Source organism: Gorilla gorilla, chromosome 1 (genome assembly GCF_029281585.2).
Source record: "Gorilla gorilla gorilla isolate KB3781 chromosome 1, NHGRI_mGorGor1-v2.1_pri, whole genome shotgun sequence".
Classification (NCBI taxonomy): Eukaryota; Metazoa; Chordata; class Mammalia; order Primates; family Hominidae; genus Gorilla; species Gorilla gorilla.
Genome location: NC_073224.2, coordinates 233151484 through 233173914, shown reverse-complemented (window position 1 = coordinate 233173914; position 22431 = coordinate 233151484). Strand labels below are relative to the sequence as shown.

Sequence of the window (22431 nt, the reverse complement as noted above, 5' to 3'; positions counted from 1 at the left end):
AAGGCCACCTGACGCTGGAGGAGCCAGAGAGTAGAGGGGACACAGGACAGAACAAGGACATGGCTGGACGTTCACTCACATCCACCCTCATGGTAGAAGAGTCTGGAACTCAGTTTAAATTTTTCAAGTCTTTCATGAAAGGGGAGGCTGCCTCCTCTTCCTAAGCGATGAACATCTCAATTTGCTGCTGCTACAGAAGGCCAGGGGTAGCATCACTGAGGCTAGGAGGTGTCACTGGATGTCAGCCTTGACTTGAGCGAACATTCAGGGGTCAGGATGGTGTCACGAATGGAGCTCCCAGAGCCTGCGAGTCCAAAGACCTGGGTCCCATCTGGGTGTGGCCACAGATGCCTGGCATGACCTTGGACGCAGCTGTGGCTGCTCCAGGCCTCCCTCCTCACCTGATAAACGGGGGAGTTGGGCTGGTGGGTGGACAATCCCTCTCTGCTCCACACATTTTCCATCCCGGTGCATCCTCTGCCCGCCGCTTACCTTGCTGTCGGCAAGAGTTAAGTTTTAATGAGAAAAGAATTTCTCTCTGGAATATTGAGTATAATTAAAACTCTGCTGTGAAAAAAAAAAAAAGCCTAGCAAACACTGAGAGACCTAGAGGAAGTGAAAATGTAAAAACACGACCCCCATTTTCCTCTCCCTATGACATGGATTATTAAGTCAGGTTTGAAAAGTTCCTATTAAATATTTAAATATTTCATTAAATATTCATCATCTCAAAAATTGCTTCCTAACAGATCCTTAGGTAAATATAACAATATTTGATCACAAAAGCTGCTTGGCCTGACTGAGGCTCAGGAAGGGTGATACTCTGTCTGGGGCTCTGGTCCCATGGGTGCAGGGAATCCTGCTTACGAGGGGGAGGCTGAGAGACCAGGAGAGGGACACACGCCTGGCCACCAGGAGGGCCCAGGTGGCCACGGACTTGCCTTCTGGGCGAATGAGCCTCAGAAAGGTGATATGGCAAACGGAGCTCATGTGGCTTGTAGTGGTGCAGCTGGGAGCTGAACCCATGTTGGCCGGACCCCTCTGTGGGCGATGAAGAAGGCTCTCCCACAGAAGGGGCTGCCCTCTGGCTTAGGCCATCCCAACACTGGCCACGTGCAGGGGACATTGTGAAAGGGACCTTCTATCAGACCAGCAGCTGGGCTGGAAACCCTTGACATCCCTTCCCCGGGGCTGTGGAGGGGAGGGGTGCTCCCCTGGGGTTCTGTGGAACTGGATTCACAGCCCGGTTGTTCCTTGTAAGGGCACCTGGTCTCCCAAAGTGGAGTATAAACAGCTTTCAGTGGGCAGGACATGTGGCAGCCACCCTCGCCTCCACCGTCTTTCTTACCTCCCAGGTGTGGTGCTGGGTCTGCAGGAGGGTCTCTAACCTGGAGCTGTCGGGGTTTGGGCCAGATGGAGGAGTCAAGGTGGAGACCGTCCCGTGCACTGGAGGATGCGGCTCCCACTGGGCCTGCACCTAGTAGATGCCAGTGCGCCCCAACCCCTCATGCCCACCTGAAATGCCCAGACACTTCCTATGCCCCCAGGGAGCCATACTGCCCCTGGCTGAGAACATTACTTTACCAGAAGGGCACTTTGTAAACACGTGGTGCGCGTGGATGGTGTAGCACCATCTGGAGGGAGAGAGTAGGGGAGCGAAGCAGAGTGACTCTACAAGAAGGGCACTTGGTAAACACGTGGCGCGCATTGATGGCATGACACCGTCTGGAGGGAGAGTAGGGGAGGGAAGCGGAGTGAAGTCAGGTTGATAGTGTCGGGCCTGCCTTTGGCCTGAAGGGCTTTGAGCCACGGTGCCAGCTTTCAGTTCCCACATGGGCTTCTTCTCAAAGGCCTCAGGGGATCGTGCCAGGCTAAGGGGTCCCTGGCTCTGCTCACCTCCACCTGGCACTTGCTAGGCATATGCTGCAGCCCCTAACCCTCCCTGGGGCTCAGGACTCAGTGGAATGGCAGGGACTCAGAGCAGCCCTGCCAGTGCCACGGGCCTCCCAGCCCTGTGTGGGGGTTCTCTCGTCCACCCGAGTGCTTTCACAGGCCCTGGAAGCCTCCCCAGCCTGAATGCAGCCCTTGGAGGGCGGGGACCCTGTCCTCTCCTGCCTTCCTGTGCTGAGTGTGAGGAACTCCCATCAGCATTCCAGGTGGGCTCACTGCTGAACAAGGTAGAAGCTCTTCACTGCTTTTTATAGTGCAGGCACCTGGGTGCAGAGAAGCAAAGCTATTTGCCCAAGGTCACATGGCAATCAATCCAGGTTTACACCCAGGTCGGTCTGACCTCAGAGCCCATGCTCTGAAGCAGGCTGTCCATGCACAACACACAGACTGCCCATGTCACTGAGTCCTCGGAGCAGGTCAGCGGGTGCCCGTCTGCGGCTGCTGTCTCGATCCTCCTCATTCCAAACGCATGTGTTTGCAGAGCAGAGAGGGAGTCTTGGTGCCCAAGCCCAGTCCCCGCACCTCCCTCCTCTCCTTCCCTGGGCAAATTCTGGGGTGACGAGGAGGCCACAAAGATTGATGGGCTCACCTCACTGGCAGCAGGCATGGGCATGGAGTGGGGGGGCTCTCCCCTCCAGAATTCTGATGCATGACACCTGCTGCCAGTGCCACTCTCTCAGGTTCCTGGGTGACAGCAAGGTGTGAAACCTGACGTTTCCTTGGGTCTGGAATGTGTGCAAACCTCCATGTCCTGGAGGAAGGACCCTCTGCCTGGGGAGAACTGGTCTCCAGGTGGGTGCTCAGCTGAGGCCTCTGTGGAGGCCGAGGCTCTCTGTGCTGTGTCCAAGCTGGGAGCTGGGCAGGCGCCAGCCCTCCTTGTGGGTGGGGGACAGAGCCTGTCCCAGTCTGTCTGGGCTGCTATAACACAATCTATAGACTAGGTGGTGTATAAAAAACAGAGATTTATTTCCCATAGTTCAGGAGGCTGGAAGTCCAAGATCAAGGTACCAGCAGATTCGGTATCTGGTGAGGACCCTCTTCCTGGTTCATAGACCGTGCCTTCTTGCTGCGTCCTTAAGTGGTAGAAGAGGCAGGGGTCTCCCTCCAGCCTCTTTTTATAAGGACACTAATCCCATGCACAAGGGCTCTATCCCCATGACTTCATCACTTCCCAAAGGCCCCACCTCCTAATCCCATCTCCTCGGGGTCAGGATTTCAGCATATGAATTTGGGGACACAAAAATGTTCAGACGTTGCAGGCCCCTCTGTGGGCGCCCAGCAGCACTGCCTGCTTGCTCTGAGGCAGCGATCCAGGCTGTTTTGCACACACAGGTGGAAATGGCTCCAAGGTACAGAAGCAAAATGTTTCCCAAAACAAACAATAACCTGTCGTGAACATTGATACCAACATGGTCTGTGGGGCGCCATGGGCTGGAGGCCTGGGCAGCTGCTGGGGGCCACTGCTGAGCAGGAAGTGTGGCTGGAGGTTTGCACATTCTTAAGGAAAACAGCAAAGAAGCTGACCCTGGGAGCATGGGCTGTGTCTGGATTCTAGACAAACCACAAGGCTGATGAAGCGAGGAGATGTAGGCCTAGACATTTGTCAGGATGGGGCTGGGGCTTCTTAACCCAGCGAAGCTGCACCCAACATGGTGTGCATGGGCCAAGCAACATTTTTCTGACACGAGGTCTCTAACTCTCATCAGAGAAGTCAGAAGCAGTCTAAGACCACCGGGCCAGGCAGAGCAGCTCCCACCAGGGTAGGCAAGGATGCTGGCAGTGTGTGGGATCCAGGAGTCAGAGCCCTCTGACCTCGTCTTTTCCAAGGGCCTCAGTTATCTCACCTAGAAGATAGGAATGAGGGCCAGGGCAGTGGCCCAGCCCTGTAATCCTAGCACTTTGGAAGGCCAAGGCGGGCGGATCAATTGAGGACAGGAGTTCAACACCAGCCTGGCCAACATGGTGAAACCCCGTCTGTACTGAAAATACAAAAATTAGCTGGGCGTCATGGTGCATGTCTGTAATCCCAGCTACTTGGGAGGCTGGGGCAGGAGAATCGCTTGAACCTGGGAGGTGGAGGTTGCAGTGAGCCGAAATAGTGCCACTACACTCCAGTCTGGGCAACAGAGCAAGACTCGGTCTCAAAAAAAAAAAAAAAAGAAAAGAAAGTACTGGGGCCCAGTACTCAGTGGAACGGCAGGGACTCAGAGCAGCCCCCGAGGAGTATGAGCTTGACTCCTCACTCAATGCAGCCCCCAGGGGAGAAAGGCATTTGATACCACACTTCGCAACAAGACCACCAGGTGGCTTGGGGGTAGGAGGGAGCAGAGGGGCAGGGTTTGAGTTCTGGCACTGCCATCATGTTACCCTTAGGGCCTGGTGTCCTGCTTGGAGAGATGAGGCCCAGGATGAAGCCCCACCAGCCAGCCCAGCAGGGATGCGGCCCCCTTGGGGACTGCAGGCACCAACTTGGAGGCCACCATCCCGCAAGCCATGGGTCTGAATCCCTGTGGAATGTGTACAAGTCCTGAGCCTCTCCAAGGCTTGATACTCCATCCTGAAAGAGGGTGTGCTAATTCCCTCCTCCTTGAGGGTTGTTGTAAGGACCAAAAGTGAGGATGGGTGCCCATCAGCCAGCCAGTGAAGACACTACCTTAGGCAACAGTGGCCCAGAGATACAACAGCTCAGTGAGACAACTTGGGGAGACTTCCCTAAAAATCCAGAATACAGAAAGTGTGGCATCAGGCAAAGGATTTCCATTATGAGCAGCCACAAGAAGGAAAGCAGGCACCCTGCCACCTCCACCCACCTCTGCTGGAGGGGAGGGGATGGAAGGGGACTCTGCAGCTTTCACACCTTGTAAGCAGACCAGATGCAGAAGTAGAGACAGGTGGGATTGAATTAACCACAGGTGCCTGGGGCTGCAGGCCCCACCGCCTCCCCGCTCTGCCTGCAAGATTCAATACCGCCCCGTGCAGGTTAGCAGCACATTGGATTCCAACGAGTCATATTTTAACACTGCTGGATAGTTGCAGGCGACAGAAAACCTGTTTCTTTCCCATTTTATACATCCAGGAAATTTGTACCACATGCAGCCTGCATGTCATTACACACTTTAAAATACTGCATTTTCTCTTTCTGGAGCCCGCAGACCCATCACAAGGCAGATAAAATGCAGGACCGAGGGTGAGAGCCCCTCTATTGGGGCAGAGAGAGCAGCTAAATGCAGGGCGTCTGCATCTTACTGTTAAGAACTGATCCCTCCCTTCCACCCCCAGGAGGATCATCCTAGAGGCTGCAGGACAATCTGTTATTTCCCCGGGGAGGTCGGTGAAGGTGTTAGCTCGGGAGAAGCAGGTGTAATTACAGAGGCCCAGGCAGGGCACTGCATTAATAGATGTAGGCTCTTCAGCTAGAGACTTATGTACATGTTGCTGAGGCCCCAGACCCTGCTGAGGCTCCAGGTCCAGAGAGCAAACCTCCTGCCTGGTCCCATTAAAGCTCTGAGCCAGCCCCATCTCTCCCCATCCCTGACTCCAGTTGACAGCCATTTGCATGATGTTCTCATCTGCAGATTGCACTTCTTGCTGGGGAGCTGCTCAGAACCTACCGGGAGGGGTTTTGGAAAGCAGATTTCCAGGGCTCCAGATCAGTGCACTGAGCTCTGCAGCTGCCTGGATGGCCCCAGGCAGCTCAGCCCCCAGGCTTTGCCTGGTGCAGGGATCTCCCTCCTGCTGTGGCCAGGTGGCCGCCCTCGCCACTGCGGCACTGCCTACGGAGGGTCACAGCTCTGCCTGGGGATGGGGGATGAGTCACCTCGCCCCATCCCTGCTCTCCGAAGCCCCAGGTCCCTCCTGAGCCACCTTTCCACCTTGAGTCCTTAGCCCCCTAAGCTTTTCCAGAATGCGCACTGTGTGCCAGGTGCTGTGCCAGGTTGGGGAGGTGGTGGGGAACTTGAAGCCTAGCCTCTCCCTGAGAACCCTTAGAATGGACAGGGAGGCCTCCCTTCCTCCTGTCAATGAACCATCACTGAGCACGTTCTCTGTGGCTGCTCCCTGTGAGACCTGGAGTCCACAGCTGAGTTTGGGCAGAACCTCAGCCCTCAGAGCTCCAGAGGGTTCTCACCCACCCAGAAGGGCTGTTGGCTCCCTGCCCTCAGCTCCCCTGGTTTCCTCTGAGCTGGGTCCCAGCAACACACCATTGTCCAGTAGCTCTGCTGGGCCGGGTGTGCAGACCCAGGGATGCAGAAATACATGAAAGGTCAAGTTCACGCCCACAAGGAGTCAGCAGCCTCATTGGGCAGGTGGGCCCCTTAGAAGCTAATATGGAGGGGACACAAGAGGCAGGCAGCTCCCAGCCGCAGTGCTGAGGTTTGGACCTCAGGCTCACTGGGCTAGGCTACACAGAACACCAGGCCAGGGGGCTAACCCCCCTCTAAACTGGAGGCCTCAAGGGCAGGACAAACTTTGCCTGGTTCCCCATCAAATTTCAGCACCTTGAATGGGGCCTGGAACATAATAGGTGCTCGGCAAACTTTTCAGTTGAACAGATAGACTCACAGGGGGTCTGTGTCTCCTGCATCCCCCCTGGTTCCTCTCCAGGCCCCCCTCCACCCTGCCAGGAGGGTGTGTGTGCTGAGGCAGCTTCCCCAGGGACTGGACAGAGTGGAACCCCTGGCCCTTGTCTGTGCCTGGGCCACGGTTTCTTTTTGTTTGTTTTCATTTTGGTCAGATTCACATAATGCAAAATTAACTTTTTAGAGTCAGCAATTCAGAAGCATTAGTACATTTACAGTGTTGTACCGTCATCACCACTATCTTGTTCCAAAACATTTTCATCACGCCAAAAGGAAACTCCCAATGCATTAGCAGCCGTTCCCCCTTCTTCCCTCCCTCTGCCCCTAGTGACCACCAATCTGCATTCTGACCCTATAGGTTGACCTCTTCAGAATATTTCCTAGGAATGGAATCATACAATGTGTGGCCTTCTGTGCCTGGCTTCTTTCAGTGAGTCTGTTTTCAAGGTTCATCCGTGTTGTGGCGCATGTCAGCTCTTGGTTCCCCTCTTGGGGTGGATAACGTTCCATTGTATGGCGAGCCCACATTTGCTTACCTCTTCCTCTGCCAATGGGCATGTAGGCTGTTCCTGCCTTGTGTGAAGTGTGCCACTGTAGATATGTGTGTGCAGGTACCTGTTTGAGTCTGTTTTCAGTTCTTTTGGGCAGTTACCTGGGAGTGGAATTGCTGGGTTGTATGCTAATCCTATGTTTAACTTTTTGAGGAATGGGCCACAGTTTCTCTATGAAGTTCAAACGAGGTTTTTGAATCGGCTTCCAGTTGACTAACTAGACTCCAAGGAAACACAGGTGAAATAAGACCCCATCCCAGCCCCCTAGGACCTCCTGGCCTGCTCTCAGCCCATGTGAGGCAGCAAAGCTGCTGCTGGGACAGAAGGACCCTAGGGGAAGCTTTGGAGAGTCCGAGCTCCCAGCAGCATTTGGTGGCAGAACCTTCTTTTGGCTTCGTCCCTGAAGCACAAATGTGGAATCGTGTCCAGCGGCAGCCGGGGTTCCCCAGCCTGGGAGGTTCACGGAAAGAGGCTGGCCCAGAAAGCACATGGCCCAGAGTGAGCCACACGGGGTGACTGTGGCTTTGGGCAGGTCCCCCTCTCCCTGCACCTCCCTCCCCACTGTCATTATCTGCAGAGTCAGGGGTGGGCCTGACATCTTCCAGCAATCTGTCCAGGTGCCTAGATCTCTATACTCCTGGACCCCAAATCTAGGAACCACTAATCAGGAAGGAAATTCCTCCACCAATCCTTCCAGGCCTTTCCACAGAGAAGGCAGCCCTTTTAGCATTTTATGTCCAGATGAAATAGTTCTAGGCACTATGCTGGAACCCCCAGCTCTGAGCCAAACAGGCCTTCCCTGGTCCCCCCAAGTCCTGGGGGAAGGCTGCCCTGCACCTGTCCCTGGAGGGGGACATGTGGGCAGATGGCACAAAGGTGGTACTGGCCATAAAAGCCATGTTGCAGGCAACAGGCTGGTCCCATTGGCCTTCCCTGCTCTCTCCTCAGTAGGAGGCAAGGCCTAGAGAGCTGACCCTTAGGCAGAAGAAGGGGTGGCCGTGGCAGACAAAAGACCCCCCTGAGGGAGGGAAGGAAAGGGACGGTGGGGTTCCCACTTTTCTTGGAGCTGCTGTGGAGTCTTTGCCCACTCGTGCTGGGACCCGGCCCCCCGCAGCAGCCCGGGGACCTGGAGGTGCATCCACTGTGGTGAGCTGCAGCAGGCGTGTTGGGTTAAGACCTATGTGGTTGGTTCTGAAGAAACCTGGGAACTTCAGGGGAGACCTGAGCGGAACCAGGGAGGATCTGACATTTTTATAAAAGGAGGTCCCTGTGCTCATCCGGCGGGGAGGGGATCCCAGAGCTTATGTCCCCGAGGGGAGCTCTGACTCTGTCCCCCTTTCTGTTTGCACTTGGGCAGGGCTCTCGAGTCCTTGGAAGCTGCTGTTTATTTTAAAACAGCCCTGACTCCTTGAGGAAGCTGAGGAGAGAGGAAATGGCAGAGGCGACCTCGCCTTATACTTCGTGGGCAGGAGTCCCCACTAGGCGGCCGCCTGAGCCATGGGGAGCTATTAGGAGGATCCTGCTGTAATCAAGAGATGGGCAGGCAGGGGACAGAGTGCCCCGTATCTGGGGAAACTGAGGAGGTTTGTGTTTATCAAAGACCTTTTATGTGCCAGTCACTGCAAACGTATTGTCATTTAATCCAACAAACCTGCAAGATCAGGGTCATCCTTCATCCCCTCCCTACTAATGAGGACATTGTGATTCAGTGTCGCGGCCACTGGCCCACAGTCATCAGTGCTGCTAAGATGTGCAGGCGAGTTTCAAACCCAAGTCTGGCTTAGTGGCCAAACTTCCACCAGGCACCCCAGGCCCAAGGCCAGGCACCCCAACCTCCACCCGGGAGGACAGAGTGAGTTTCTCTGCCTGATCAGGGAGGGTGGGAAGGGGCCTCTACCCCCGCTTCGTCCTACTCAGCTCTCTCCTCCTGAGGGTCTGAGGCCTGGACAGCAGTGCTGGGCAGCAGGCCTCAGTCAGCCTGGGTCTGAGGGTGCAGAGCTCCCTGGGGGACATTACCTCTTCCTGCAAGGGGCAAAGTTCCTCAGTCCCTGTGTTAAAGGAAGGTTGGCTTCTCCTCTGCCTGAGATCCCGGAGCGCTCACAGTGCAGCCCTTCTTTCTGCTAAACTGCAGACTTATTTTATCAGCAGTTATTATTGAAGTCTCACCATTACTGTTATTTTCATTCTGCAGATGATGAAGTCAGGGCTCAGTGAGACTGAGTGATTCAGCTGGGGTTCATCCCCCTGCTCCGTGCCAGAGCCTCGGAGGTTCCGATGCACTCAGGGCCCTGGAGGCATCCAGGGCCGGCCTGGCTGGGGCAGCGCATCTGCAGGTGTTTGAGGCACATTTGTTCTCAGGGGAAGGGGCGCTGCTGTGCAGACCCTGCTAAGTCTGTTCCAGGACAAGACATGCTGCCCATCCCTCCTGCTTCTCTAGTGCAGGAGCCGCGGCTCGGCATGGTTCTGCGTGTGTGTTTCCAACACTGGCTCCCAGGTGGAAGGCCTGATGCCGCCCTGCTGTCTGCTCTCTTTTGTAGAGATGTTTTCGTGAACTTGAGAAAAAATCGGGAAAAGGCCGATTCCCTCTGCCCAGCCCATTAATTCTGCATGCTCAGGCCGAATTAACCTTGGCAAGCCTTCGAGAGGAGAGAGTAATTCTAACCTTAAAAATCTGCTGATGAAAGCTGGTTTCAGGAATCCAACTCCACTTAATGTCCTGGCAGACAGCTCAGCCTTGCATTAACATAGCCACAGACCGGCCCGGCATTTCCCTCCACCTGCTTCATAAACAAAACCCTGTTGTCCGTTTTAAGCAAGAATCCCTGCCCAGACTCCCTGGCCACGTGCAGCCGCACATGTTGGAGTGTGCCGTGGATACCTACGTGGCGTCACAGGTGCCTAGAGCGGGCGGCGCTGGGAAGCTGGATGCCAGCAGGCTCTGGAGCTGAGTAGTAATCACAGCCAGGAATTCCGGCAGTGCCAGCCCCGCAGGCGCCTGCCCACAGGAGAAGAGAGCCACTGATTTCTGGGCAGCATTTGGCCCTCCGTGCCGTCCAGAGTGGCCTCAGGGAGTGGGCTTCTGGCACCTCCATCTGCTCTCCTCTGGGAATGGCAGATGAGTAGGGAGAAAGGCCGGCCACCTGGGGCTGTGTAGCCGAAGCTCGCAGCGCCAGAGGGTACAGCCTGAGCCTCCTTACCAAGGTTCAGGGTCCCACCGTTGGTCATCTCTGAGGCTGAAATACACAACACCCCTGCTGGCCTAACAGGCTGTTGATAAGGAACACATCAGACCCAGAGCTACTTGCAGGCATTCGTCAGAGATCCTTTGTGCTTAATGCAGGCAGACCTGGTGAAGGGTGAGGGGGTACCCATAACAGAGGGAGGAAGGAAAGAAGGGAGGGAGATGGAAGGGAGGGAGGAAGAATGGGAGGGAGGGAGGAAGAATGGGAGAGAGGGAGAGAGAGAGGGAGGGAGGGAGGAAGGAAGGAAGGGGCAAAGAGGCAAGAAGAATGGGAGGGAGGAAGGACAGGGAGTGGGAAGGAGGAAGGCAGGCCATCACCAGTATACACCACTCTGGAGACCAGCTCTGGCCACTTGGCAGGGCTGCAAGAAATAGGTCTGAGCGGTACACTCTGATGAAAGAGAGGGAATTTCACTTTATTTACATATTATTTATGCCCAGTACTTTTAGGAAGTATTTGAGATAGCAACAGCACTGATACATTGAAATAGGCTAAAAGAACAAGAGCCAGTGGGTGGGAGATAACTGAGCAAGAATATACACGTACACTGAGCAGAGCTCCTGCTGATGACAGGACCGCAGATCCCAGCAGCCTGGCACACCCAGCTCAGAGAAAGCCTGTTCTTTGCTGGGGCCCGCAGGGAGCCAGGTATCAGGACAGATTTCTGAGACACGAGAGGTGCAGGTCTCCAGCTCCCGCTTGGCTGGGCCTGTGCAGGGTGAGGAGCTGGGCTGCCTTGGCAGTTTGGCAGGTGCTGGGACACAGCAGGGGCCCATGTGGGCCTGGCTGAAAGTCCTCAGAGGGTGGGAAAACAGGCAGGTGAGAGTGGCCAGGTTCCTGGACGTGACCCTAAGCAGCAGGCGCTAGAGCTGATGAGAACAGCCCATGTGGAGCGTGCAGCAAGGCCCAGACGGGAGCAGCCCATGTGGAGAGTGGAGCGAGGCCCAGCAGAGTTCGGCGCCGCCCTCCCATTCCTCCTCCCTCCCATTCTTCCTCCCTCCCTTCCATTTCCCCTCACCCGCCCCCTGCGCCAACGTGCCCCTCACCCACCCCCTGCGCCGCCATGCCCCTCACCCACCCCTGGCCTTCTCTGACTTGAGATTCATGACTTGGATCAACTCTTTCTCTAAATCTAAATTTACCTTATTATCAATTTTTAGCTATTATTCCATTTTATGCCCACTAATTTATTAATCTTGGAACCCCCAAAAACAATAAAGCTGAAGCTCCAGATATTTTATTTATATCTTTAAACATGATTTTTATGACTTTTTATCTAAAAATTCATTGAATTTTTATTGCCCTCCTCACTCATGTCGTCGTTAGGCCGGCGGCAGCTTTGTTTAGATGTTTCCCCTGCAGATACTTGGGGGCCCCAACAGGAAGGAGCTCAGGTGAGGGGAGGTTGGTGGGGGCAGAGGCACGGGTGCCAGCCTCCTAGGGGACTACTAGGTTAGGTCCCCTGCCCCTCAGTGTCCCCGGGCCAGGCTGTGTCCCATGCCCCTCAGTGTCCCCGGGCCAGGCTGTGTCCCATGCCCCTCAGTGTCCCCGGGCCAGGCTGTGTCCCATGCCCCTCAGTGTCCCCGGGCCAGGCTGTGTCCCATGCCCCTCAGTGTCCCCGGGCCAGGCTGTGTCCCATGCCCCTCAGTGACCCCGGGCCAGGCTGCACACCTCCCTGGTTCCTTTCTGGAGCACACACTGTTCTCCGCGACTCTTACCTCTGCTCCCATTTTGCCTTCCAGCTTGCTAAAGGGCCTATGCTGCAAAAGCAATCTAGAACATTCCTCAGAGAGGCTGGGGGAGCCTCCAGCTTGAGGACCCAGTGTCCCTCTCTCCATGACCCCCCTGCAGAGTTTCTCACTGGTCCTCATCAAGACCGAGGGGCCCTCCTTCCTGTTCCCCATTCGACGGCACATCTGTCCTCCCTCCTGAGCAGAGCTCTGGGGTCTCCAGGGTCCCTACCTGGCGGGTCTTCTTGGTGCCCTCTGCCTGCCCAAGGATCCCCCTTCCTCGGAGCTCCGGCCGACCCAGATACCCAGGGGAGGAGTCTGTCCTGTCCCCCACGGCCAGAGGCCCGCAGGCACTTTCTGCCTCATGATGGGGTGGGGCGCCCACATGTCCTGCGCCTGCCTGGCGCTGCCTGGTTCTTCTGGCTGTTTCCCTCACCAGCTTCCTGTCTGGGGGTGGGGACTAGGGGGTGGCGGTGGCCAGCTTTTTGACGTTTGCTGCCGTTCCTGGTTTCTATCTGCTCTTCAATCGCCTCCATCTCAAAGGAACCAACCTTCATGGCCAGACTGGGCCACCTGGTCCCCTGTGTCCCTCCAGGGTGTGCACCAGGGCTTCTGATGAGGGAGACGGGGTTAGCTCCTGCAGGCTTTGCCGGCCAGGGGACTGGAGTTCAGATTCTAGCTTTATCGTGCCCCTGTGACCTCTGCCAAGGAAGGAATTGATGCCTCTGAGCCGCAGTTCCCACATCTGCAGAGAGGGATTCATACTACTCTTCCTTCCAGGAGGGTGGTAAGGTCCCTGGAAGGGCTACCCTTCCTCATCCTCCTGTGTCCACTATGGCAGGAAGAGTGATTTAACATTGTGGAAGGACAGGACCAGCCAGAATGCCAAGCCGAGGGACGGCTACTCTCCCAGGGAGCCCTGGAGAATGAATTTTGGGGAGCCTTCCCGCCCCTGCCCAGAGGAGTCCCCCAAGAAAGTGCAGTGTTAAGGGGCTGTTTTCAGGAGAGCCTCTGGTCCCACTTGGGGAGCCTGGGCCTGAGCTGTGGCCGGCACCTGACTTCATAACCTGAAGGCATCAGGGTTTGGGGATCCAGGCCGGCCCTCTTGCTGTCTGGCCTCAGTCCCCTGGCGTGGCAGGGCCGCAAGCTGCTTTGGGAGACACCATTGCAGATTGTCTTAGGAAAGAGGCCGGGCTAGAGCCCTGGTCAATGACGATCTAATATTCCAAATCTCTGCTGTGACCCCACCCTGGAGGCTGAATCAGACTGCAATCCATTTAGCTCAAACTCGTTTTAAAGCAATTCACTATTTAACAAGTTCTGAGGCGCCGTGCTTTTGCAGGCAATATGTGAATTGAATCATTTGGTCTAATCTTAGATTAATACAAACCAAATCCTTCAGTGAGGACAGTCTTGGGAGCAGCTCCAGGACTTCGTCTCATTGTCTTTGACGAAGGCGGGTCCCAAAGAAGACCTGACTCTCAGCCAATGGCACAGGTGTCTGAGCGAAGACCAGGGGGTGGCCTGCTGGGGAGGAAGGAGCAAGGGCTTTGCGGTCAGATGACGCTTGTTTGAATCCTTCTGCCTATTCCTAGCCGTGTGACCTTAGACAAACTGCTGAGCCTGTCTAGGCTCTGGTCTTCCCCACAGATGCCTCTGTGCAAGACACTTGTGCAACTAGAGAACTAGGGTAAGAGGAATCCATGTCATCCTCTCCTTGCCCCACGCAGGATCTTGCCAAGGCCTCCCAGGATCTGCCTCTGCGTTCAGGGTGCCCTGGGGAGCAATAGGGCTGCTTGGTCCTCCTCCTGTGCCTTGCTGTACCTGCTGCTGGTTAGGGAGCTCTGGAAAGTGCTGGAAGGTTTTCACTCCCACCTGCTCTTTGAGGAGCACCTACTTCTTCCTGATGTCTAGGCTTTGACAGGAAAGGAACCACATTTTTACCCCCTTCTGTGAGCCCCACAGCCCTGCCCTTGGACATCAGTGTAGCACACTCAGGCCCTGCTTCTGCTGACAGATCTGCCCTCCAGGCTGCAGGCCCCTGCTCAGGTGCCGCCCTACCCCACTGACAGTCCTGGGCTTGCAGTCCAGGTAGGTCAAAGTCCCTCCCTGGTGCTGTCACCCCACATCTGGAAGAGAGAGACTTTCCTGCCTCTTGGGTCACAGCCGGAAGAAGGGGACTCTGGCTACGTGCCACATGAAGTCAGCCCGACTGTAGTGGGAGAGAAACAGCGCAGGGAAGGCAAACAGAGAGGAGAAATGGAGACATGGGATGGTGAGCGGGTCAGAGCCAAAGTTCTAGTCCTGAGCCTGCACTTGAGCCATCAGTTCTCAGAGCAATCCTGAGTCCTTCTTGGAAATCTGCTTCAATACACAGAGTCTGGACCAGTGGAAAAGGGCAGCGCCATAAAATCACAGGGCCTTTGCTTCAAAGGCAAGGCCATCTGCCAGCCGCTCACTGTGAGTCCCTTGGGGGAGATTCTGCAGAACTGTGTGTGGAGTCGTGCACTCGGCCCCTGCAGCTTCACCCCGCATGCGGGACGCAGATGAGAGAGCCGGGGAGGGGCCGCCGTCCTCGCCTGTGGCAGCCCCCCTGCTTTGCAACCCTTTTGTCCACCTGGCCGGGCCTTTTCCACCTGTTGTCCACCTGGCCAATTCCCTCTCACCTTTTTTGGCTCAGCACAAATGTCACTTCCTCTTAGGTGACTTTGCTGACCTTGAATGAAAAGGGGACACTTCATCCTCCGGGCTGCTCCTGCCCCCTCGGTACTCTGCCCTCAGCAACAGGGCTCTTTGATTTGGTCTCGTGTGTTTGCCCGGCATGTACACGCTCTCTATCTCTCTCCTCTACGAGACTGGGGGAGGCTGGAGGACAAGAGCTCAAGGCAGGCACAGAGCAGACAGCAGTGAAAAGTTACTCACATGGGATCTGGTCCCACACGTTCCTTGGATGCCCAAGCTACGGCCCGGCTGGTCCAGGACACCCCGTTCTGGAGGCTGTGACTGCCCCCCCAACCCCAGCCTGCCCCCAGTTCTGCCTCTCACCTGCTCCTGTCCCCTCATTGCTTGAGGATAGCATTAAACCCTCATCTTCTAGGTGGATTTTCCCTTCCCTTCTATGAGCTCTTTTCTTCCATCAGCTTTATACCCTGGACACATTTTAAAAACTGTTCATCTTTGTCATGGGTGCATCAGATACAAGCAAGAGTGATAAACCAAGCACCAAAAAAATCTATGTTCTCTCTGATTGCCTTTGTGTAGACAGCCACTTCCCCAGCGGCAGAGAGATGGGCCCAGTGGAGTCTCTGGGGCCAGCCACAGGGGCTGTGGGGGTGTGGAGGCCACCACAGCCAGCCTAACGTGGTGCTCTCTGACCCCTACCGGTGGCCTGGCTGCTAGGACTGGGGCAGGGCTGTTTGCAGAGGAGGTAGCAGAGGGACCCTCATGAAAGAGGATTATAGATGGAGATTTGCTGGTAAACACCCTTGTCTGCCACCCCTGCGGGTATTATCCTTGCATTAGAGAAGGTTTTAGGGAAGAGAGGGGAGGGGAGCTCAGGAATGAGCTTTGCCATCACAGGCACAGAAGGCTCTGGGGAATCTTCCCTGGTTGATTCAGGCCTGCCCAGGTAGAACAACAGGTGCCAACCTTCAAGCATGCGGACTCCCCAAGTCCTCATCCCTTGAAGCCCTGACTCCCCCAGATCGTGGCCCCTGGGGTCCCAAGCTCCCAGTGTCTTTGCCAAACATCTCTGAACTGGACCCTAACCCATGTTCTCTAGCGTGGGAGCATCGGTAGAACTTTCTGCCATCGCTGTGCTGTCCAGTGTGGTAGCCCTCGGCCACATGTGGCTGTTGAGCACTTGAAATGTGGCTTCTGCAACTGAGGAACTGAAGCTTTGATTGGATTTAATTTTACTTCATTTAAATTTGAATTCGAACAGCCGCAGTGACTAGTGGCTGCCAAGTTAGATAGCCCAGCTTTAAAGACACCTGTTGAGCAATGCCAAGGATGTCTTTTCCAGTGATCCATGAAATTAGATGCTGGCCTCACATTTTCCCAGAATGGGAGGTCAACAGCAAGCCCCTGGCTTCTGGGGGTTCCCTGCCTCCTTGTGGGAGGTGGACCCAAGAAAACAGCATAAAAGGGGCTTCCCTAGAAAAGGTCTTCATGGCAGACCAACTAGAAGTTCTAGGGTCATTTTGCTCCTCCAGGGGAAAAGGGCCATGCATGCTCATACTCAGGACCAGAAAACAAACATCCCAAACAAAGTACAATTGGAAAGACATTTTCCAGTTTCCTTTGTGTCTGTATCATATGCAGTCCATGATCTCCCATACGCCTGGGCCACGCTCCCCTTCCCTGCCCTGCCTAAGGGCGCACAGGAAATCACACATATTGAGCACCTGCTATGCGAATGTCACTAGCAGTGATTTAAAATTGGGAATTTTTTGAAGGACGATATAATCCACACTTGTCCCAACCTGACAGGTCAGAGGTCAGCAAGCAATGCTCCATAGGCCAAATCCGGCCCACTACCTATTTTTATTTTATTTTTGAGGCAGAGTTTCGCTCTTGTTGCCCAGGCTGGAGTGCAATGGTGTGATCTCGGCTCACCACAACCTCCGCCTCCTGGGTTCAAGCAATTCTCCTGCCTCAGCCTCCCAAGGAGCTGGTATTTTTATTTTTTATTTTTTGAGATGGAGTCTCACTCTGTTGCCCAGGCTGGAGTGCAGTGGCGTAATCTTGCCTTACTGCAACCTCCACCTGCCAGGTTCAAGCAATTCTTCTGCCTCAGCCTCCTGAGTAGCTGAGACTATAGGTGCATGCCATCACGCCGGCTAATTTTTGTATTTTTAGTAGAGATGGGGTTTTGCCATGTTGGCCAGGCTGGTCTGGAACTCCTGACCTCAGGTGATTGGCCTCCCAAAGTGCTGGGATTACAGGCAGGAACCACCACACCCGGACTAACTACCTATTTTTGAACAGCTGTGAGGTAAGAAGAGCTTTTACATTTTTTTAATTGTTGAAAAATAGCCAAAAGAAGAATACTCATGACACTTGAAAATCATCTGAATTCAGATTTCTGTGTCCATGGTAGTTTGATTGGGATGCATCCCCGCCCCATTCCTCCTGCCGCTCCTCCCCTGCCCTGGCAGGGACCTAGTAACCCCTGAGGCCACCCGGCTCTCAAAGCTGGACACATCTGCTCTCTGACTCTTAGCAGGAAGTCTGCCAGCCCACAGGATGGGTGAGGTGAGGCTGCGGAGGTGAAGAGTGAAATGACCCGAGGCAGAGTCCACATCCTCCCTCCACCCGTGTGCCCACTGTCTCGCTCTGATGAGTGTTCCCAGGGTCTGCTCCTAGGCCACTGGGTCGGGGGCTCCTGGAGGGGGACCTGAGCTGGACTCCAGCTGAGCAGGGTCTTTGGAGGCAGCACAGGGAGGTTGTCCTGGTGAATGGCACTGTGTGCGGCAGAGCCTATAGGTGGGCACATAAGGCCTCCTGGGGCTGGGGGTTCACGTGAGCAGGGACACGGGGAGGGCTGCCCTGTGGCCCGCTGTGACCTTCAGGCCCCATCTGCTCCCTGGGGCTCCATGCCCTAAGCATGCTCTGCTCAGGAGGCCTTGGGTGGGTTGCTGAATCCTCTGCGGCTTCCCCCAGGCAGGGCATGGGAGGTGGAAGGAAAGGGATGGAGGGTGTGTGTGTGTCAGACACAGAGACAGGGACAGGCAAGGGAAACAGAGACAGGGAGAGACAGAGAGACAGAGAACGATGGAGAGAGATAGCAGGAGAGACAGAGACAGATACAGAAACGGAGAGAGAAATAAAGACAGACGGGGAGAGACAGATGGGGGAAATGGGAGAGAGACAGAGAGAGGACAAGACAGCTGCAGAGATGGAGAGAGAGAGAAAGAAAGAGATTGAGAGACAGGGAGAGAGAGAGAGAGAAAGAGGATGAGACAGATACAGAGATAGAGAAAGATAGAGACAGAAGAAGAGAGACCAAGGGACAGAGACACAGAGAGGCAAGGAGAGAGAGACAGATACAGAGATAGGAAGAGAGAAACAGATGGTGGGAGTAGGTGGGGGCGGAAATCTGCTGCGTCAGATGAGGCCGTAGAGAGCTGGCCGGGAAGGGAGGTGCCCACAACATACCAACCTATAAGTGATGTGCTTCCTTCTTGGGCCACTAAGCCATCACTGCCCAGCCTTCAGGAGCCCTCTTTGGTGTGGGACCCCCATCGCGTTTGAGGGGGCTCTGCGGCCATGCTTCCTTCAGAAACGCCACTTTCTTTTTTGAGGCATTTACTTTGAGCTGAAGGGAGCTCTTGTTTGCTGTTGGTTTCCCCTGTAATTTCATCTTTACTTTTTTATAAAAATAAATAAATAAATAAGCCCTATAGTGTCATAAAAGCAATTTTGAATATTCACAAAAAAATTTTTCCTTGCTCAACTGCCATGTTAAGGGGAAGCTGCCAGGCCTTAATTCCCCAATATAACTGATTCAAAGGTTGCTTTCATCTGAAAGGTGATGTCCTCCCAGGTTTCCTATCAATACCTAGTTGCTTCCTTTCTCTCTCTTTTTGTGTATACACAAAAATAAGGGAACCCACGGCACGTACTCCCTCACACTCCCACATGCGTGTGCACCTCACATGCGGATTTATCCACGAGCCCCGGAATGTGGCCCCCTGCAGTGAAAAGCTCAACTGGGGAAACCCCAGAGGACCCTGAGAGCCTGATCAAAAAGCACCAGGAGTTTGTACAACACAAATCACTACAGACAAACTTGATTGCTTTTTTGATTAGTGGGTAAAGGGAATGGATTCGCCACACGGCCTCATGGAATATTGTGCAATTAATCCCCAATTGGCTTGGTAATGACCTTGTCACATGGCCTGGAATCTGGTGAAAAGACTGCAGAGTGAGGGCGGTGGTAGCAGCTAGAGCCTGGGATCAGGGCTGGGCTGTAGGGTGGTTTGGGCCAAGGGGTGAATGGAAGGGGAGAGGGAATCTCCTGTCCTTCACCGGCTGCTTTTCCTGCTGCTATGCTTCCCTGGGCAAACCCTGCTCATCCTTAAAGCTTTTGCAGCCTCCTCTGATGTCCCCTTCCGGTGACAGTCACTGATGAGGGTGCACACTCACGGGGGGTCCAAGGAGCGTCCCGAGGGTTCCATTGCTGCATAAGCTCTCAGCTGACACAGCCACCCGAGAGAAAGGATTAGAATCGTACACATGGTGCAGCCTGGCAGGACAAGGACTCTCGGAGCCCAAGTCACACATCTCCCACCCCAGGCAGGCTCCACCTCTCGGCAAGGCCCTCACAGCCACCCAGGCTCATCAGCAGGGGATTGCCGTGAGCTGCTTTCCCCACTTGGACAGCAAAGCACGACTCCACACAAGTCTGCTTTCCTTGAAACTGAAGCTCAACCCTTTAAGCCCTAAATGTAGAGCCATTTTTCAAGGTTGTTTTCTAGTGTGTATTAGAAGTCCTTAGCGTTCAGGGTGCCATGGGCAAAACTTAAACATTGACTGTCTCTGGAGTCCTTTCCTGGGACCTGTGTCCTGGAGCTGCCAGTGGAGAGAACTGGGATATCTTTATTCAAAAAGCCTAAGGCCCTGTGCCCTCAGGAGCCCCCATTCTGAGAAGGCAGATGGGTAAATTAACCAAATAACCAACCATCGGGGTAGCCCAGTGTGCTGAGCCGGGCAACATGGAAGGGGTCCCATTCCCCGTGGGCTTCCTGAGTCCCTGGGGCTCTTTGTGTAGCTTTTTTCTTTCCTCCTCTGGTACTGTTTGATGTGATCCTTGCCTATCGGGGATCTGCCTTCAGCCGCACTTCCCATCCCTCCCACCATCCGGGGACTACGCTTCTCATCCAAGGAGACCAGGGGCATGGGATTGCCACAGTGGTTAAAGGAGTATCTAAAAATGGAGTAACCAGGTTCTGGAGTGAGGGCCCCAGGGTTCCTCTGATTCAAATGAGTGAGCCTTGATGTAGAAATGGCAGCGTTTCTTTCATCTTAACTTCATTTTGCTTATTGGATGGTTCTGGGGCAGTTGTGGGTAGGCCAGAGAGGTGTTAGGAGGCTTCAGGGGAAAGCGGGCCTGGGCCTTCCTCTTCTTTTGTAGGTTCACAGAGGAAACACAGTTGGTGTTTGGGAAATTCTCACCTCTGAGTGTGGGGTTCAGAGATGCTGAAGCCCAGTCCAGGCAGACAGGCAGGCAATCGAGGGAGAAGTGATGGTGAAAACCAACCACGGTCTTTTCAAGTCCAAGAGAAAGTAGTGGACAGAGAATAAGACAGGTGAAGAGGGCAAGTCATTGCAAAGTCTAGAGAGGAACAGAGTGGGGAAACAGCAGATGGAAACCTCTTATTTCAAAGGGACGAGAGAAACACCCCTCAGCCATTGATATCTCCCTCCATTTGGCTCATCACATGAGTCAAAGTAATGAACCTGCCTGTGAGAACATGCAAATTCCAAAGGAAAGGAGATGATGAATGTCACAGGTGGGTTGCTTGTTCACTGCAACCAAACGCTTAGACAAAAATGTCTAGACATGCGTCTCCTTCGGCAAGGAGTGAGTTATCAAACCACCAAAACAACGAAAACAAAACACCGTGTCTTGAAAACCAGAAAAGTCAAGAAAGAATATTGCTTTCTTAATAATAAATACATTTCATGGGCAAGAATTGCAAGGGAATCGTTTAAATTAATTTCCGCTTTGTATGTTTGGTTTATACAGGGCTTAAGTCCCAGCTGACAGTGATCTGTAAAAGTTCTAACATATTGAAATCTGATTTTCTTGCAGCCAGAATCCCATAGTCCAAAATGATTTCTCTGTCAACTCTGCTAATCAGACAGGCAGGGCTCCGATGGACTCCTAGTTCAACCAAATTGCACCTGCTCTTTTGGGGGTGTAAATAATAGCTGATGAAAGCTTTAAAGCAGAGCTGGTGGCATTTCTCTCTGGAGAGCTGGTTCAAGGGTATGGGGACAACAGTGAGATTAAAATGAGCAAGGAGAGGTGGGGGAGGCCTTTTCCCACCTGGCGGATGTCCTGTGTGGCTCTGAGGAACTTTCCTCCCCTCTATGCCCCACCCCTTCTGGAGCGGATGCAGTGGGAAGCCAGGGGAACTCAAGCTGATGGAAGGGAGATCATTCCAGTCTGGAATCAGAGGCACCAAAAGAAAAGCTTTGCCCCTGGCTTTGGTGGGGGCCCCCATCACTGGGTGTCGTGAGACTTCCCTCTCCAAATTGATGACCTGCTCAAGGCTGGGCCCCTCCCTCCCACTCAGACCCTCCAGCTGGATTGCAAGAGGGACCTGATCAATGGTTCTCCTTAGGCCCCTTTCTCCATCTCACCAGCAAGCCTGGCCCACGGTGCCCAGCTCTACACACGCAGGCAGCACCAGAGAATCAGAGCAGGGCGGCCTTCCTCACCAACATGCCAGCCCCAATGACCCCACCCACTGGTCCACTCTGCCCACCTGGGTCTAGGTGACGGGCCCCTGAGAGCCATCCCGACCCACAGTCCACCCTTCCTGACCTTGACTTTCCACCCACCTTCTCCAACCTGGCTCTGGCTGTTTTCCAAAACCAAATCCATCTGCAAAAGATGCAGGATTACTTAACAAATATATGAATAAACAGTAGGCAAAGTCAACAAGCAGGGATGCACAAGAGGCCCCACAAGCTCTAGAAGCCCATCCTGGGAAGTGCCGCCCCACCCTGTCCCCCCTGGTTGGGCTCGTACCGGCCAGGGCCCCCTGGCCAGGAAAGGTCTGTAGCATGTATGTTTCGTGTGTTTAATGAATTCTATAACCATCAGCCATTCCCTGTACCCCAAAGGGTCTTAACCTAGGCTCTAGGAATGAACTACAGAGTAACTCCAAGCCCCTAAAATTATAGGAAAATGCATACGTAGGTACATTTCCCTGGTCCTTGGCTGTCCTGGGTTCTCGATGCCTCTATGGCTCCCGGAGGGTAAGGCCCCAGCTGCCCATCGAGTCTGCCGGCTGGTGTGTCCCCACAGGGCTTCGTAGGTGCTGTCCCAGAGCCTTAGTCTTGGAGCTGGATCCAGACTCAGAGGTGCCCTCGGTCTCCCTGGGCCGCTGCCAGGCGGCTGTGGCCCCTTCTTGCTCCTTCTCTGTTGCGCCGTCTTCCTTCCTTCCTTCCTTCCCTCTTTCCAACTGAATTCTCGTTTTTCCTCTCTCCCTAGTGCTTGTACGGCTGCTATGTCCATTCCTCCATCATCCCCACCTTCCACCGGAGGTGCTACTGGCTCCTTCAGGTAGGTGGCTGGGACTGGATTCTTCTTCTGTCTCCGGTGCTCGGGAAGGGTCTGTGGAGGGCACTGAGGGCGCGGGGCTCC

At 54.4% G+C, this 22431-nt stretch overlaps 1 protein-coding gene across 13 annotated transcripts in view; it reads left to right on the top strand.

Annotated features, from left to right (window-relative positions):
- Nucleotides 1–22431, top strand: part of CAMTA1 (calmodulin binding transcription activator 1) — a 986830-nt gene that overhangs the window by 661320 nt on the left and 303079 nt on the right. For 11 of the 13 annotated variants that reach the window (XM_031010110.3, XM_031010103.3, XM_031010096.3 and 8 more), the window contains one exon: nucleotides 22279–22350. The exons of the other annotated variants lie outside the window; for them this stretch is intronic. In XM_031010110.3, the coding sequence (XP_030865970.3) occupies nucleotides 22279–22350 (72 nt within the window). The remainder of the gene's footprint in view (nucleotides 1–22278; nucleotides 22351–22431) is intronic. 13 annotated transcript variants of the gene reach the window in all.